At 40.5% G+C, this 13,781-nt stretch overlaps 1 protein-coding gene across 1 annotated transcript; it reads right to left on the reverse strand.

Moving 5' to 3' along the window:
* Positions 1-8,152: 8,152 nt before the first annotated feature.
* LOC308706655 (uncharacterized protein) lies at positions 8,153-11,353 on the reverse strand. Its single transcript, XM_081392427.1, has 2 exons — positions 11,141-11,353; positions 8,153-8,478 (listed from the first exon to the last, which is right to left on the reverse strand). The coding sequence occupies exons 1-2, from the start codon at positions 11,306-11,308 to the stop codon at positions 8,173-8,175; spliced, it is 474 nt and encodes a 157-aa protein (XP_081248553.1). The 5' UTR covers positions 11,309-11,353; the 3' UTR covers positions 8,153-8,172.
* Between the last annotated feature and the right edge of the window lie 2,428 nt (positions 11,354-13,781).

The raw sequence follows: 13,781 nt of genomic DNA on the forward strand, positions 1-13,781 counted from the left end.
AAAATCGCAGCCAAGTAGACCTTAATTGTGGAAAAAGACCTCCCTTTTTCCGTGAGTTCTTGAAGGAAACACAAAAAATATCAGGAACTGAGCACTGATAAGATGTGAGACCACGGCCATCGCACCACCCTTCGAACACTTGCCACTTACAGCCATACATGGACCGCATAGAAACGGCCCTGGCATTCTGTATAGTAGCAATCACACACGGCGAAGCCCCAGTGCGCTTAGGTTTGTCCTCTCACGGGCCAGGCCCAAAGAGCCACCCTGTCCGGTGTGGGGGATAAATCTCCCCGTTCGCTTGGGACAATAGGTCCGTGCGGGGGGGGGGGGGGGGGCGCCACGGCTCGGCATATAACAGAGTGATTATCTCCGCCAGCCATGGGGCTTTGGGCCACCTGGGTGCTATCAGAATGAGAGACAGGCCCTGCTCTCTAACCCTGGCCAGTGTGGGAATTATCAGGCACAGGGGAGGAAAAGCATACAGCAGCACTCTGGGCCACGGGTGGGCCAGTGCATCTACCCCGAGGGGCGCGTCCACGTCCTTTAGCGAGAAGAACATAGGACAATGGTTGTTTTCGCGCGAGGCGAATAGATCTACGGTTGCCTGTCCGAATCTCATCCATAACATATCCACTATCTGCGGGTGAAGGCGCCAATCTCCGTAGATTGGGTTTCCCCTCGATAGAAGATCCGCGCCTTTGTTTAGAATGCCCGGAACATGAGTCGCGCGTAACGACAGCAAAACCCGTCTGCTCCACACCAAAAGCTTGTAAGCTAGAGCGTGAAGTTTTGACGAGCACACGCCGCCCTGATGGTTGATATAAGCCACTGCCGTGGTATTGTCGCAGCGTACGAGCACATGATGTCCCTGCAGGCGAGGCAGAAAATGATTCAGAGCTTTCCATACGGTCATAAGCTATAAATAATTTATGTGTGCTGAACGTAGTCTGCTCGGCCACTGTTCACCGTTCTGCCCTCCTGGGTGGCACCCCAGCCTGTTAAGGATGCATCTGTCGTCACAACTTTCCACATCATAACTGTCCCCAGAGGGGTTTCCTGTGTGTAAAAGTCTGCGCTCTTCCAGTGGCGCAAGGCTGCCGAGCAGGTGCTCGTCACTATTACAGAGCGGCAAAGATCGCGTCAGGCTGAAATGTAGTGACAAAACCCATTTCATGAACCCTCTCACTCTCAGGAGTCCCAGCGGCACAACCTGGATGGATGAAGCCATAAGACCCTGCAGCCTGAGGCATGTGCGATATTATACTTTCGCCCCCTCTCTGAACTGCGACAGACAGCTCATTAGAGAGAGAATGCGCTCTTGAGAGAGACGCGCTCGCATGGAGACTGAGTTCAACTCCAAACCCAGGAAAATGACATTCTGACTGGGTGTAAAATTGCTCTTGCTCACATTCACTCTGAACCCGAGAGATGTGATGTGCATGAGCACACGGCAGGTGTCCTGCAACACTTTCTCCTTCGATTCGGCTATAATGAGCCAATCGTCTATGTATGTCAGAATCCTCAGATCTGACATTCTCATGGGTGCTAAGCCCGCCTCCGCACACAGACAGAAGCACCGGGGCCTTAGACTGAGCCCAAACGGCAGAACTGTGAATTCGTAACATGTGCCCTGGTAGGCGAAACGAAGAAACTTCCTGTGTGGCGGATAAATGCTTATATGGAAGAAAGCATCTTTCAGGTCGACCGATGTGAACCAGTCGTTCTGTTTTATGGCGCGGGCGAGCGTTAGCATTGTGAAATTGTATTTCCTCAAATGTTTGTTCAACACACGAAGGGCCAAGATAGGGCGGAGAGAGCAGTCCTTCTTTGGGACCAGGAGATATCGAGAATAAAATCCCTGATTCATCAGACACCGGGAGTCGATTTTCCCCAGTGCTTAGCAGGCGGTGGGTTATTCTGCCATGTGGGTTTGTTGCGGGGCCTTTCCTTGCCCTGGTGGAAATGGCAGGTGGGTTAGGCAAACGCGCAGGGGGTGCCTGGCGTGGGGCCAACCTTACTAGGAAGGCATAATTTGAAGGCCTCATCCTCCTTCTTTTTGTCGTCACACCGTTGTTGCATCAATGCGATGGCGGGGCCGAAGAGAGCCCGGCCGGGCTCCACCGACGCGCCTGTGATGCGCCGCTTCTCACTGTCAGGAAGGTCCGACAGGTTAAGCTAGAGCACGCGCTCTCCCACCACAGAAAGCGCCATAGAGCGCCTGCAGGCTTGGACGGCCTGCCGAGCGTTACGGAGGACGAGGTCGTTCACCGTGAGGATCTCCTTCCACAAGGGTAGAGAAGGAGTTCCCTTTTCCAGCTGTTGCCCTAATTCGTCCAAAATCTCCGCCTGGTAAGCGGAGAGGAGAGAAGAAACGTTTAGGGCCCTGACAGCCAAGGCCGAGGACTTGTATGCGGTCTGGTGAACTGAGGCAGAAAAACGATCCATCTTGTTGGGCAAGACCGGCTTAAGGGGAGCGAGCAGCCCACCCTGAGCGAGATTAAGGTGTCTGGCGATGGAAGGCTCGATAGCGGGGGGGTGTCAACCATACCATGAGCAGCCATATCCTTTAATTCAAGGCCCGTGAGACCGTGTTTGAAGTCGAGCGGGTCGCTCCAATTGTGCCTCATGTGCTTCGCGCACGCTGGAAGGACGGGGAAGAGTTGTTTCCTCGGACCGGGAGGAGGTCCCAGCACTTTCCCGTCATAAATATCCCTCTCCTGGTCGGTGGTGCTCTGTGGAGCTGGCCACTCAATGTTGAGGCGAGCGGCAGCTCGCTCACAAACTTCCAGGAGGGTGGACTAAGGCAAGGCCGCGTGGGCGCTAGCCTGGGGAACGCCAGATGGCGGGATGGCCTCCTCGTCCTCTGAGACCCCAAGAAGGGCCGCATCATTCTCATCGCCGGAACCGGCCGGTTCGTCGACGAGCGTGAGAAGAAGATGTCCTCTTCGGGGAATGCGGAATTGGGCTGGTCAGCCCAAATGAGTGAGGAGGCGCCCCGGGAATCCCCCGGTAGCGCGTCGTTGTCACCGTGTCCCCCATCCGAATCAGAAAGGCCGAGCTCGAAACACTGGGTCGCTGTAACTTTAAGACGGCGACGTAAAAGCTTCTTAAGGCAATTACTGCAATTTTCTGGGTTCTCCTAGGCTTCTTGAGCGTGTTTAAGGCCCAAGCAGACCACGCAGAATGGGTGAAGGTCCTTAGCGGCGATGAGCGCACCACACGCGGCCGGGCAGGCCCGTGATAGGCTGTTCCCCAAAGAAGCGTCAGGTTTAGACAGCGACATACCGGAGAAGAACTCGGAAAAATCCGTGCCGGGCAGCTGTGGAAGGAGGAGCAGGTGAAACACGGCGAGAGCGCGGGCGGCTCTGAATGCAGAACACAGCAGAAGGCTGAAAATACAACTGTCACGTCTGGCGGAGGCTGATCAGGCGATATGTCCTCCTGAAGACACAAAAGTGAGCAGCGTAATCCAACCGAACTGTATCAGTGCAGAGATCGCGAGAAGCGAATGTCAACTGGAGAATAGCAGCGCTGCAGCCGTTATATACCCCTAGGTAAGGGGGCGGGGCCTTACCTGGCATTGGCTGTGCGCTTCTGTCTGTCTAGCCAGACTTGGTGCAATTGGATGCTTCTGCAGAGGTCAGGTACGGATGCCCTTTCAATAGGTGGATCTCGAACACAAGATGATGAAAGAGAACAACAGTGTTTATTTAAACTAACTCAGGCTAGAGATGGCTGACGTGAAACTGATGTTCCGAAGCTTTTCGAGATCCCGAAGCGCAGATGTTTCGAATCACTGATCTGAAGCTTGATTCAAAACGCCCATGTCACGTGACTACGGCTAATTGAAGCTTCAGAGTGTTTCATAAGTGTTTTGACAGGTGGCATGGTACGCCGAATCAGCGTTTGATTGACAGGGTCGGGAACAGACCACACAATCGCACATCTGTATAAAAGTGAAGTCAGCGCATCTTGACCTCGTGGGTTTTTGTGAGAGGAGTTTGATTTTGAGATAGTGGATTTTTGGTGATATAGTGACATTTATAGTGCGATTTGTTTAGTTATATTTAGGCTTACATTTAAATTTACACATTGACTTTGACAGCTCCCTGGGCCCAAACAGGCCTGAGCAATGCCTGCCATGCTTCATACTCCAAAAAGGGAGTCAGACTTTTCTGCAATCCAGAAAACAACTGCAACTTTACCATCATTGACGCAACGATCCACTCCTGGTCTTCTCAGACATCCAGCATGTCCTCAGCAAGCCAGGACAGCAGGCTTCGACTCACAACAGCCACGTGCTCGAAGCCACCATGCTTTTCTTCAAGGCCACAGACCCATCAACAAATCAAATCTTCATCCACTTCAAGAATTTTCCATGATTGCAACTGCCATGCAAGTATACTGTAATGAGGTGCTCTGAAGATAAGCTTATGGTTCTTTTCATACTAAAATAGATCTTACTCCAGAGTTCTATTTCCTGTTTCCGGTTCCACATCACTCACCCCTTTACCTGCATGTATGTATGTATGTATATATGAATGTATGTATGTTTGTTTAGTGTTAGTTATGTTTGTGATTTAGTTAATACAACTTGTGCACAATTATGAATGTGATTTCTGATCCTCTATTTGCATACAAAGTCCCTTTTACGATTTTGATCCAGTTACATGCTCTAATTGCTGTACATGCTAAGGAATAATTATTTTTCAGTGACCCTGAAAGATACCCCTTTTCTTAGAATAAATGAATAATCGAAGAGTTTGTGGGAACTGATTAAGGGATTGTAATATTAATTTGGCTTACCTCAAAGTTAATCTAATTAACTGACCCAAATATTAATAATTAATCATAATTGGTAATTATGGATTATTATTAATATTTCCCCATTGAGCTAATATTGTTACACAACTGAGGCTTAGCCTGACAGTTAGCCTGCCCTGGACTAGGCTAGTTTCCCAGCATAAGTTGCCAGAGTAACTGAGTTTGAACTATTTTAAGTTTGCTTTATGAAACAGAATCCACCGACAAAAAGTCTGACTAACCAAAATAAGCCTGGCTTGTATTCTAATCTTGTTTTATGGAACAACCCTCTCGTGAGCAGTTTCAGTCTATGTTTTGTTATGTAATCTGATTCATGTAACACTTCATAAATGCCGTCAGTTTAGGATTTGTTTCTAATTGCTGTTTTCATTTCATTCAGAGCCACAAATGTCAAGATCAGGCCCATCATCATCATCATCAACACTGGACAGTTAATGTGAACTTTTTGATAATCGTATCCGTGAAACCCAGATGATACACAATGCTACAGCTGATGGCACAGTGGAAGTGAAAAAATATCTCAACAATGCGTTTTTGCCCAGAACTCATGATCCCCTAACTTACTGGAAAGAGAGAGCAGTAATCTTTCCTCATTTGTATGTCCTTGCTAAAAAATATCTTTGCATGCCAGCAACAAGTGTCCCTTGTGAGAGGATTTTTTCAAAGGCTGGAGAAATTATCTGTAAAGAAAAAAAAAAAAAAGAAGTAGGCTAAGTCCATCCACAGCAGAGAAATAAATATTTTTGAATAAATATCTATAAAAAAAGTGAGACACTGTGGCTTTATTTCTTTTATTAATATTCATTTTTCATGACCAAAATAACATTATGCACAGTGAGGAGCCTACAGGTTACCAGCTTCACATATTAGAAAAATACAATAATAAAAAAATAACATTTTTTTTTAATGGCTTGTTGTCAAGGTTGTTTCAGATCAACACCTGCAAGTGACCACTAGGTGTCACCGTTGAGATGGGTGTCGGATTTTTTCGAAGCCTCGACACAATATGGCATATTTGCTTCAACTGTTTCATTGTTTCACAAAGCCTCGATCTGCCCACCACTAACTCAGGCAGGACAGACATAACCACATTCAACACAAACGAGAATAGACAAAATATAAATATATAGTATAAATACACAGGAGGAAACAAACTAGACATAGGTGTAGAAAGTAAACTAATCAGGGACTAACGAGCACAGGTGCAGACAATATGACATCATGATGACACACATAACCTTAGAAAACAATCACATTTTCTTTCACTAACAAGATACAACACTACTAAAATAAAATAGTCTTAATCAAAAGACGAAAATAAATGACTGGGAAAGATGAATGCTTTTAATTAATATTTTAATGATAAATTTCATGTCATATACAAAATTAATTATAAAATATAGCTGCAAACAGCAATTATCGGGGCCAAGCGCAAGAAGATGATAAGACATGCCAACATGCCTGGGAGTGTAGGAGCCAACTGCAGCCAGGAGCAATTGAAGACATTGTAAGATGATGTCTTCAATCAAAATGTCTTCATATATACAGTCAGTTAAAATATGATTTAATGGTTTATCACTTTCAACCAATAGGTGGCACTTACAAAATTGATGTGGTATAGTCAGAGTGAAGTGACAACAACACATACAAAGTTTGGTGTCAATATTTTAAGGAATTCCAGAGATACAGCTTCAAAGTCATTTTGGTAACAAAACGGTCAAAACGGTACGAAATCCATAACTTTTTGTCGGCATGGTCTGGAAATGATATGATTCAATTTAGGTGAAAATCAGACAAATCGTCTAGGATGAGTTTGAAAAAGTAGGAATTGAACGAAAATAAAGATGGCAGACAGGAAGTGCGGCCAAATATGGCAAACTTGGTATCTATGTTCACGGCGTGACCCAAGAGATCTATTAAGACCAATTTCATTGCAATAGGCTAATTTATTCAAAATGTATTCCCATGTTTGGAAATTTCATTATAACTTTTGACCAAAAGGTGACGCTGTCTCGAAATCTTTTGAGTATTTTCTGGGCATGGTGCTGATGACACGTACTGAGTTTCGTAATGTTACACCAATACATTCGTTAAGTATAAAAATTATCACAATACTGTATTTTAAGTCAATAGCAATTTCATGTTTTGTTCTATTATAGGGCCAACAAGAGGCACAAACCATTTTTTTTATGTGTTCTCATAGTGAGACCATACATGTGTGTGTCAAATTTGGTGAAAATATCTTATTTCGTTTCGGAGTTATAGACATTTTCATAAACACATAAATAATGACCCACACCTGACTTTGTTTACATTTTCTTGCCACTTACTATTAATATTTTGTCATTAATGGCGATTAGCCGACAACCTATGATTACAAACTTCCTATGGTGGTTTCATCTATATTGGTCAAATGGTTTCGAAGATATTGGCACATGTTTTTTTAAGCACTAAATCACAACGCTACCCAAATCTTAAGGCGAAACCTAGCTTGTTTGGTATCATTGGACTCGGCAAGGATTCAGGAACCTAAGGATATGACTCCCCTGAAAATAAGTCAACCACACCCAAGATTATATACATTTGAAAAAAATATTTTACCACTAGGTGGCGCTGGTTCAAAACTTCTCAGGCTCCTTCAGGCTATCGTATTGATGACCCATTCCGAGTTCCATAACGATACGTTCATGTGTTCATAAAATACAGCATTTTGGTACAAAATTCAAAATGGTCGATCAAGCGTTGCAAAGATACAGCCTTACTTTTGTTTTTGCAAGCGCTACTTAAAGTCAGTTTGCACAGTATTCGAGAACGGTTTGACAAATCGACATGAATTCCATAACTTTTGCTGGCATGGTCTGAAGATGATCTAACTACATTTTCGTGAAAATCAGAGCAATGACCTAGGAGGAGTTCGAAAAAGTATTTTTTTCTGAGAATTCAAAATGGCGGACAAATTTTCAAGACGGAAAATGACAACATAAGGTGCAATAGAATCGATTTGAGCCATGGAATCATAGGAAAAAATAATTTTGTTTCTAGCCCTTATATGGTTCAAAAGTTATTAGCATAAACATGAGTGAATTTGGACTGTTGAAGGCGCTAGAGGGATTGAGTTAGAGACTCCAAATTTGCTATGGTGACAGTTCAGACTGTCCTCTATCAGTTTGCCAAATTTCATAACTTTCCCGAAAGGGGTTCTATGGGCTGACATAGACTTCCAGAGCGGAAGAAGAAGAAGAAGAAACGGAAGAAGAAGAATAATAATAAGAATGCCAACGATTTCAAAGTGAATTTTTGTATGTCTGTCTGTATGTTTGTTTATGTACGCATGATACTGTTTTACTAATTGTTAAATTCTGCATCATGTAAAATCTGCTGAAATTGAATTTTAACCTCGGATCGACTGTATGGAGGAAGGTGCCTCAATGCCCCAGCTAAACTTAAAAGAAAATGCTCTTCCTCATCTGGCTTGCTATTAATGCCGTTCAGGACACAGGGCTGATCTGCCTCAGCCCTTCTCTTTGAAGCAAGAGTACGGCGAGAAGTTTTAGGTGTGCAGAGTGGTGGCACATTAGAGGAGTCAGGAGATCCGGGCTGTGTGGTGTCGGCCTGGGTTTGGGTCAGGGACTGTGTGCTCTCATCTGATATCTGTGGGGGACAAATCAGAAAGTTAATTTTAAAAAATTAATATATATATACATATACATATATATATATATATATATATATATATATATATATATATATATATATATATATATATATATACATATACATATATATATATATATATATATATATACATATACATATATATATATATATATATATATATATATATATATATATATATATATATATATATATATATATATACACAGTACCAGTCAAAAGTTTGGAGACATTACTATTTTTAATGTTTTTGAAAGAAGTCTCTTATGCTCATCAAGCCTGCAGTAAAAAAAAAAAAAAACAGTAATATTATGAAATATTATTACAATTTAAAATAATGGTTCTCTTTTTTAATATATTTTAAAATGTAATTTATTTTTGTGATGCAAAGCTGAATTTTCATCAGCAAGTACTCCAGTCTTTGGTGTCTTATGATCTTTCAGAAATCATTCTAATATGATGATTTGATACTCAGTTATTATCAATGATGGAAACAGTTGTGCTGTTTAATATATTTTTTTTGAATACTTTTTTCAGGATTCATTGATGAGTAAAACGTTAACAGCATTTATTCATAAAAACAGCATTTATTCAAAATAAAAACATTTCTAACAATATAAATCGTTACCATCACCTTTTATCAATTTAACGCATCCTTGTTGAATTAAAGTACTAATTTCTTTAAAAAAAATAGTTATTGTTCCCAAACTTTTGAACGGTAGTGTATATTGTTACAAAAGATTTCTATTCTAAATAAATACAGTTCTTTTTAACTTTTTATTCATCAAATAATCCTGAAAAAAGTATCTCAGGTTATAAAAAAAAATATTAAGCAGCACAACTGTTTCCAACATTGATCATAAATCAGCATATTAGAATGATTTCTGAAGGATCATAAGACACCAAAGACTGGAGTACTTGCTGATGAAAATTCAGCTTTGCATCACAAAAATAAATTACATTTTAAATCATTTTAAAGTATATTAAAAAAGAGAACCATTATTTTAAATTGTAATATACAATTCCAAATTTCCAAAGTTCCAAATTTCATAATATTACTTTTTTTTTCTTTTTTTTACTGCAGGCTTGATGAGCATAAGAGACTTCTTTCAAAAACATTAAAAATAGTAACGTTTCCAAACTTTTGACTGGTACTGTATATATATATATATATATATATATATATATATATATATATATATATATATATATATATATATATATATATTGGTGTTACCATAGACTCAAGGAGAGCCACTACACTGACATCCTCATCACAAGAAGTGCTCTGTCTAAAATTGCTAGAGGTGTCCCTGTCTGTGATGTATGGCTCCAGTAAGTTGAGGATGGACATATATTTCCACCTCTGATGGCAGGTTACCAAATGAGAAAGCAACAGCGAATGACAAAATAATCACCACTGAAACTTTACTTTATACAAGTCATCAAACAAAACTATTTTAAAGACCATCAAAGCAAAACAGAAGAATTAACCGATATAATTAAAACAAACAAACACAATGGCTGTTGGCTCATTGCTCGGAGCGTATATGATAACGATAAGTCACTGGCAAATCAGAGGCTGTAATTAAATCATATCACATGATCCAATGTAGAAACTATCGAACATACATAAACAGTTATTTAAAAAGAAGTTTAACTTCATTCAACGCTGAAAAATAGTTTTGTGCACTAATATTTTCAGTGGTGCTTTAACACGAAACAGGAAACTCGTGAATATTCATGTAAGCTCTGCCCAGTGTCACCGAAAATCTCAGACACAGTGAATGGTCAAGTCAATACAAATTGTATCATTTTTACAATACAGATTGTATCAAAGCAGCTTCACAGTGATAACATGAAAATAATACAACAAAGTTTGTTTCTAGAAGAAAATTGCGTCATCGTCCACCTGAAGTAAGGCAGATCCATAATATTGTTGAATATTAAATGATATATATACAGTGCAATGCATAAGTGAATACACCCATGCTAAAGTTGACTAAAAAATCATATTTTGGAAATTGAACTTAATGCCTTAATTTAAAAAATTAGGAAAAATCCAACCTTTAAGGACACCAATTTTCTTTGTGAATGAATAATGTATCGTAAATAAATAAATGTTCTTCCTTAAAATACATGGTGCATAAGTGAGTACACCCCTATATTAAATTCCCATAGAGGCAGGCAGATTTTTATTTTTAAGTATTTTTTTTTTTTTAAAAATCAGGATACTATGCATCCTGATAAAGTTCCCTTGGCCTTTGGAATTAAAATAGCCCCACATCATCACATAGCCTTCACCATACCTAGAGATTGGCATGGTTTTATTTCAGTTAGCCTAAAAGCTAGTTTGATTTGCATTGAGAGATGATCTTATGGAAAGTACCCCATGCCAATCTCTTTAATTTTTAAATTAAGGCATTAAGTTCAATTTCCAAAATATGATTTTTTATTCCTCTTTTTAGTCAAATTTAGCATGGGTGTATTCACTTATGCATTGCACTGTATATATATATATATATTATAAATGAACCCATTTTTAACTTCGATTTTTTTTATTAACCATTCTCTCAATAAGAGAAAATAGTCAGTCTATTCTCTCTCTCTCTTGAAAATTGATGTCTTCCCTAAGTACCTTGACCAGCTCATCGACATGGCCTTTTTTTCTCTTGGCTGGTGGTGATCGTGGCTCCTCCTCATCTTCGTTATCCACTGCTAAACTTGACCCTGATGTGTCCTCAGGGAAGGAGGCAAGTAGGACAGGGGGGTTGGTGGATTGCCTCCGTCCCAACACCTCATCCATGAGGGCAAACCACGGCCAAGTTTCAGCATTCGCTTTCTTACACTTACAATCCTACGGCAGAGCAAATAAACCATGCCTGTTAACAAAAACAACAACAGCACAATACATTTCAGCAAAGACGTGCCAATTAACTTGCTTACTTTGTATTTTTTTTTTAAGTATTTCCATTTTCTTCTGGCCTCTGTGGGAGTGGCCTTCCCCAGCAGGCCCATTTTCTTCAGAACTGTCCTAAAACAAGAGACAAAGGAAACACTTATGAAAAACATTAAGTCGGGCGCAATCTTAACATAAGTGCAATCTTAACATTACAAAATATGACACAACAGGACATGCATACAAAAGTCCTCAAGTTTGGTTAAAACATTTGTAAACATACCTTGCATGACAGCACTACAAAAAACAACAAAGTGAAAGACTATTGCCTTATCTCCTGGTTGTCTTATTGTTGTGGGCTTTGTATAGGGTGAGGACTATTTGCAATAATACACAAGATAGCCTAGTGGAAATAGGCCTTACCCCCAAGCCACACTGTTTGATTTATTGTTCCCGGTAAATAAATGGTCGTTGTCAGCCCTCATTTTAATGAATTCAGGTGTCTGCTCCTGGAGCCCTAAAACAACAGAAAATATTACAAGTTTTGCAAGCGAAGGGACCATCAGTTGTATCCTTAATTGCCCAAGAAACGAAGGGCACATTTGAAGTCACATTAGACTCGGGGTAGCCTTTGTCACTCCGCGGTGACGCAATCAGCCTTCGAAGGGTGCAGCCTTTGAATTGGGACAGCCTTCGTCGTGCCGATGTGACGCAATCATACTTTGCCTCTCTGGAGGACGCAGCCTCCGAATTGGGACAAAGCTCATGTTATAAACAGTCACTTGTCACCAACTAGAGGCATAATGTAATCGATACAATCGTTGTTTGAAGCACCAAGTTTTTTGCAAAAGGTGAACTGCTCTTATGATCGCTATGTAGACATCAGTGTTTATATCGAAACTATAAACTTTCATCCCAGTACTTCTGTCAAGTCAAGTCAAGTTTATTTATATAGCGCTTTTCACAATACAGATTGTATCAAAGCAGCTTCACAGTATTAAATTAAAATAATACATCAATTGTTTCTAGTGGAAAACGTCCACATTTGGTAATGCTAATCAATAGTATTGTTGATTGATTAATTAAATTAAATATCCCCAAATATCCCCAACTGAGCAAGCCAAAGGCAACAGTGCAAGGAACCGAAAAACTCCATCAGGTGACCTAATGGAGAAAAAAAAAACCTTGGGAGAACCTAGGCTCAGTCGGGGGCCAGTTTTCCTCTGGCGTTTATAAACAAGAGGTCGGATTTAACTGTAAGATTAAAAGTATTATATGAATGCTTGGCTGAAGAGATGCGTCTTTAATCTAGTTTTAAACTGGGAGAGCAAGTCTGAGCAACGAACAGTATCAGGAAGACTATTGCAGAGTTTTAGAGCTAAATGTGAAAATGCTCTCCCTCCTTTGGTGGACCTAGATATCCTAGGTATGACCAAAAGCCTTGAATTTAGTGATCTTAAAGAGCGCGATGGATTATAGGGCGATAGAAGATCCGTTAACTAGACTGGAGCTAAGCCGTTTAGGGCTTTATAAGCCCATATTTTCATATTTTCTTGATCTAGTAAGAACTCTAGCGGCGGCATTTTGGACTAACTGTAGCTTGTTTATTGAGGATGCAGGACAACCAGCTAATAAAGCTTTACAGTAATCTAGTCTTGAGGTCATGAATGCATGAACTAACTTTTCTGCATCAGAAACTGATAGCATGTTATGTAGCTTAGCAATGTTTCTAAGGTGGAAAAAGGCTGTTCTTGTAACATATGAAATATAATTTTCAAAAGACAGGTTGCAGTCTAATATAACACCCAGGTCTTTTACTGTAGAGGATAAAGAAACAGGACATCCTACTATGTTAAAGTTGTAGGTTGAGAGGTTTTGTGGGCGGTTCTTTGAACCGATGATTAGTACCTCTGTCTTGTCTGGATTTAATAAAAGAAAATTGCGCGTCATCCAATCTTTTATATCTTTAACACACTCTGTCAATTTGGATAATTAAGCGTTTTCATCTGACCGTCATGAAATATAGATTTGAGTGTCATCAGCATAACAATGGAAACTAATTCCATGTTTCCTTAGTGGCAACATATATATTGAGAATAATAGAGGGCCTAACACAGATCCCTGCGGCACTCCATAGTTTACTGAAGTTATGATCGATTTTTCTCCATTTAAATAGACAAAATGATAGCGGTCAGATAAGTATGATCTGAACCAGCTTAATGCTTGTCCTTGAACACCGGTATAATTTTGTAGTCGATCTAAGAGTATTGTGTGATCTATAGTATCGAACGCAGCACTTAGATCAAGTAAAACTAGTATTGAGATACAGCCTTGGTCAGAAGCTAATAGTAAATCATTTGTGATTTTAACGAGCGCAGTT

The sequence above is a fragment of the Scardinius erythrophthalmus genome, assembly GCF_964197995.2.
Source record: "Scardinius erythrophthalmus genome assembly, chromosome: 18".
NCBI classification, from domain to species: Eukaryota; Metazoa; Chordata; class Actinopteri; order Cypriniformes; family Leuciscidae; genus Scardinius; species Scardinius erythrophthalmus.

Excerpts from the sequence above, each read along its gene's own strand:
- LOC308706655 (XM_081392427.1), bottom strand. The coding sequence starts at position 11,308 with ATGGATGAGGTGTTGGGACGGAGGCAATCCACCAACCCCCCTGTCCTA. Across the intron at positions 8,479-11,140 it reads ATGTCGATGAGCTGGTCAAG|ATATCAGATGAGAGCACACA; the intron begins GTACTTAGGGAA and ends TGTCCCCCACAG.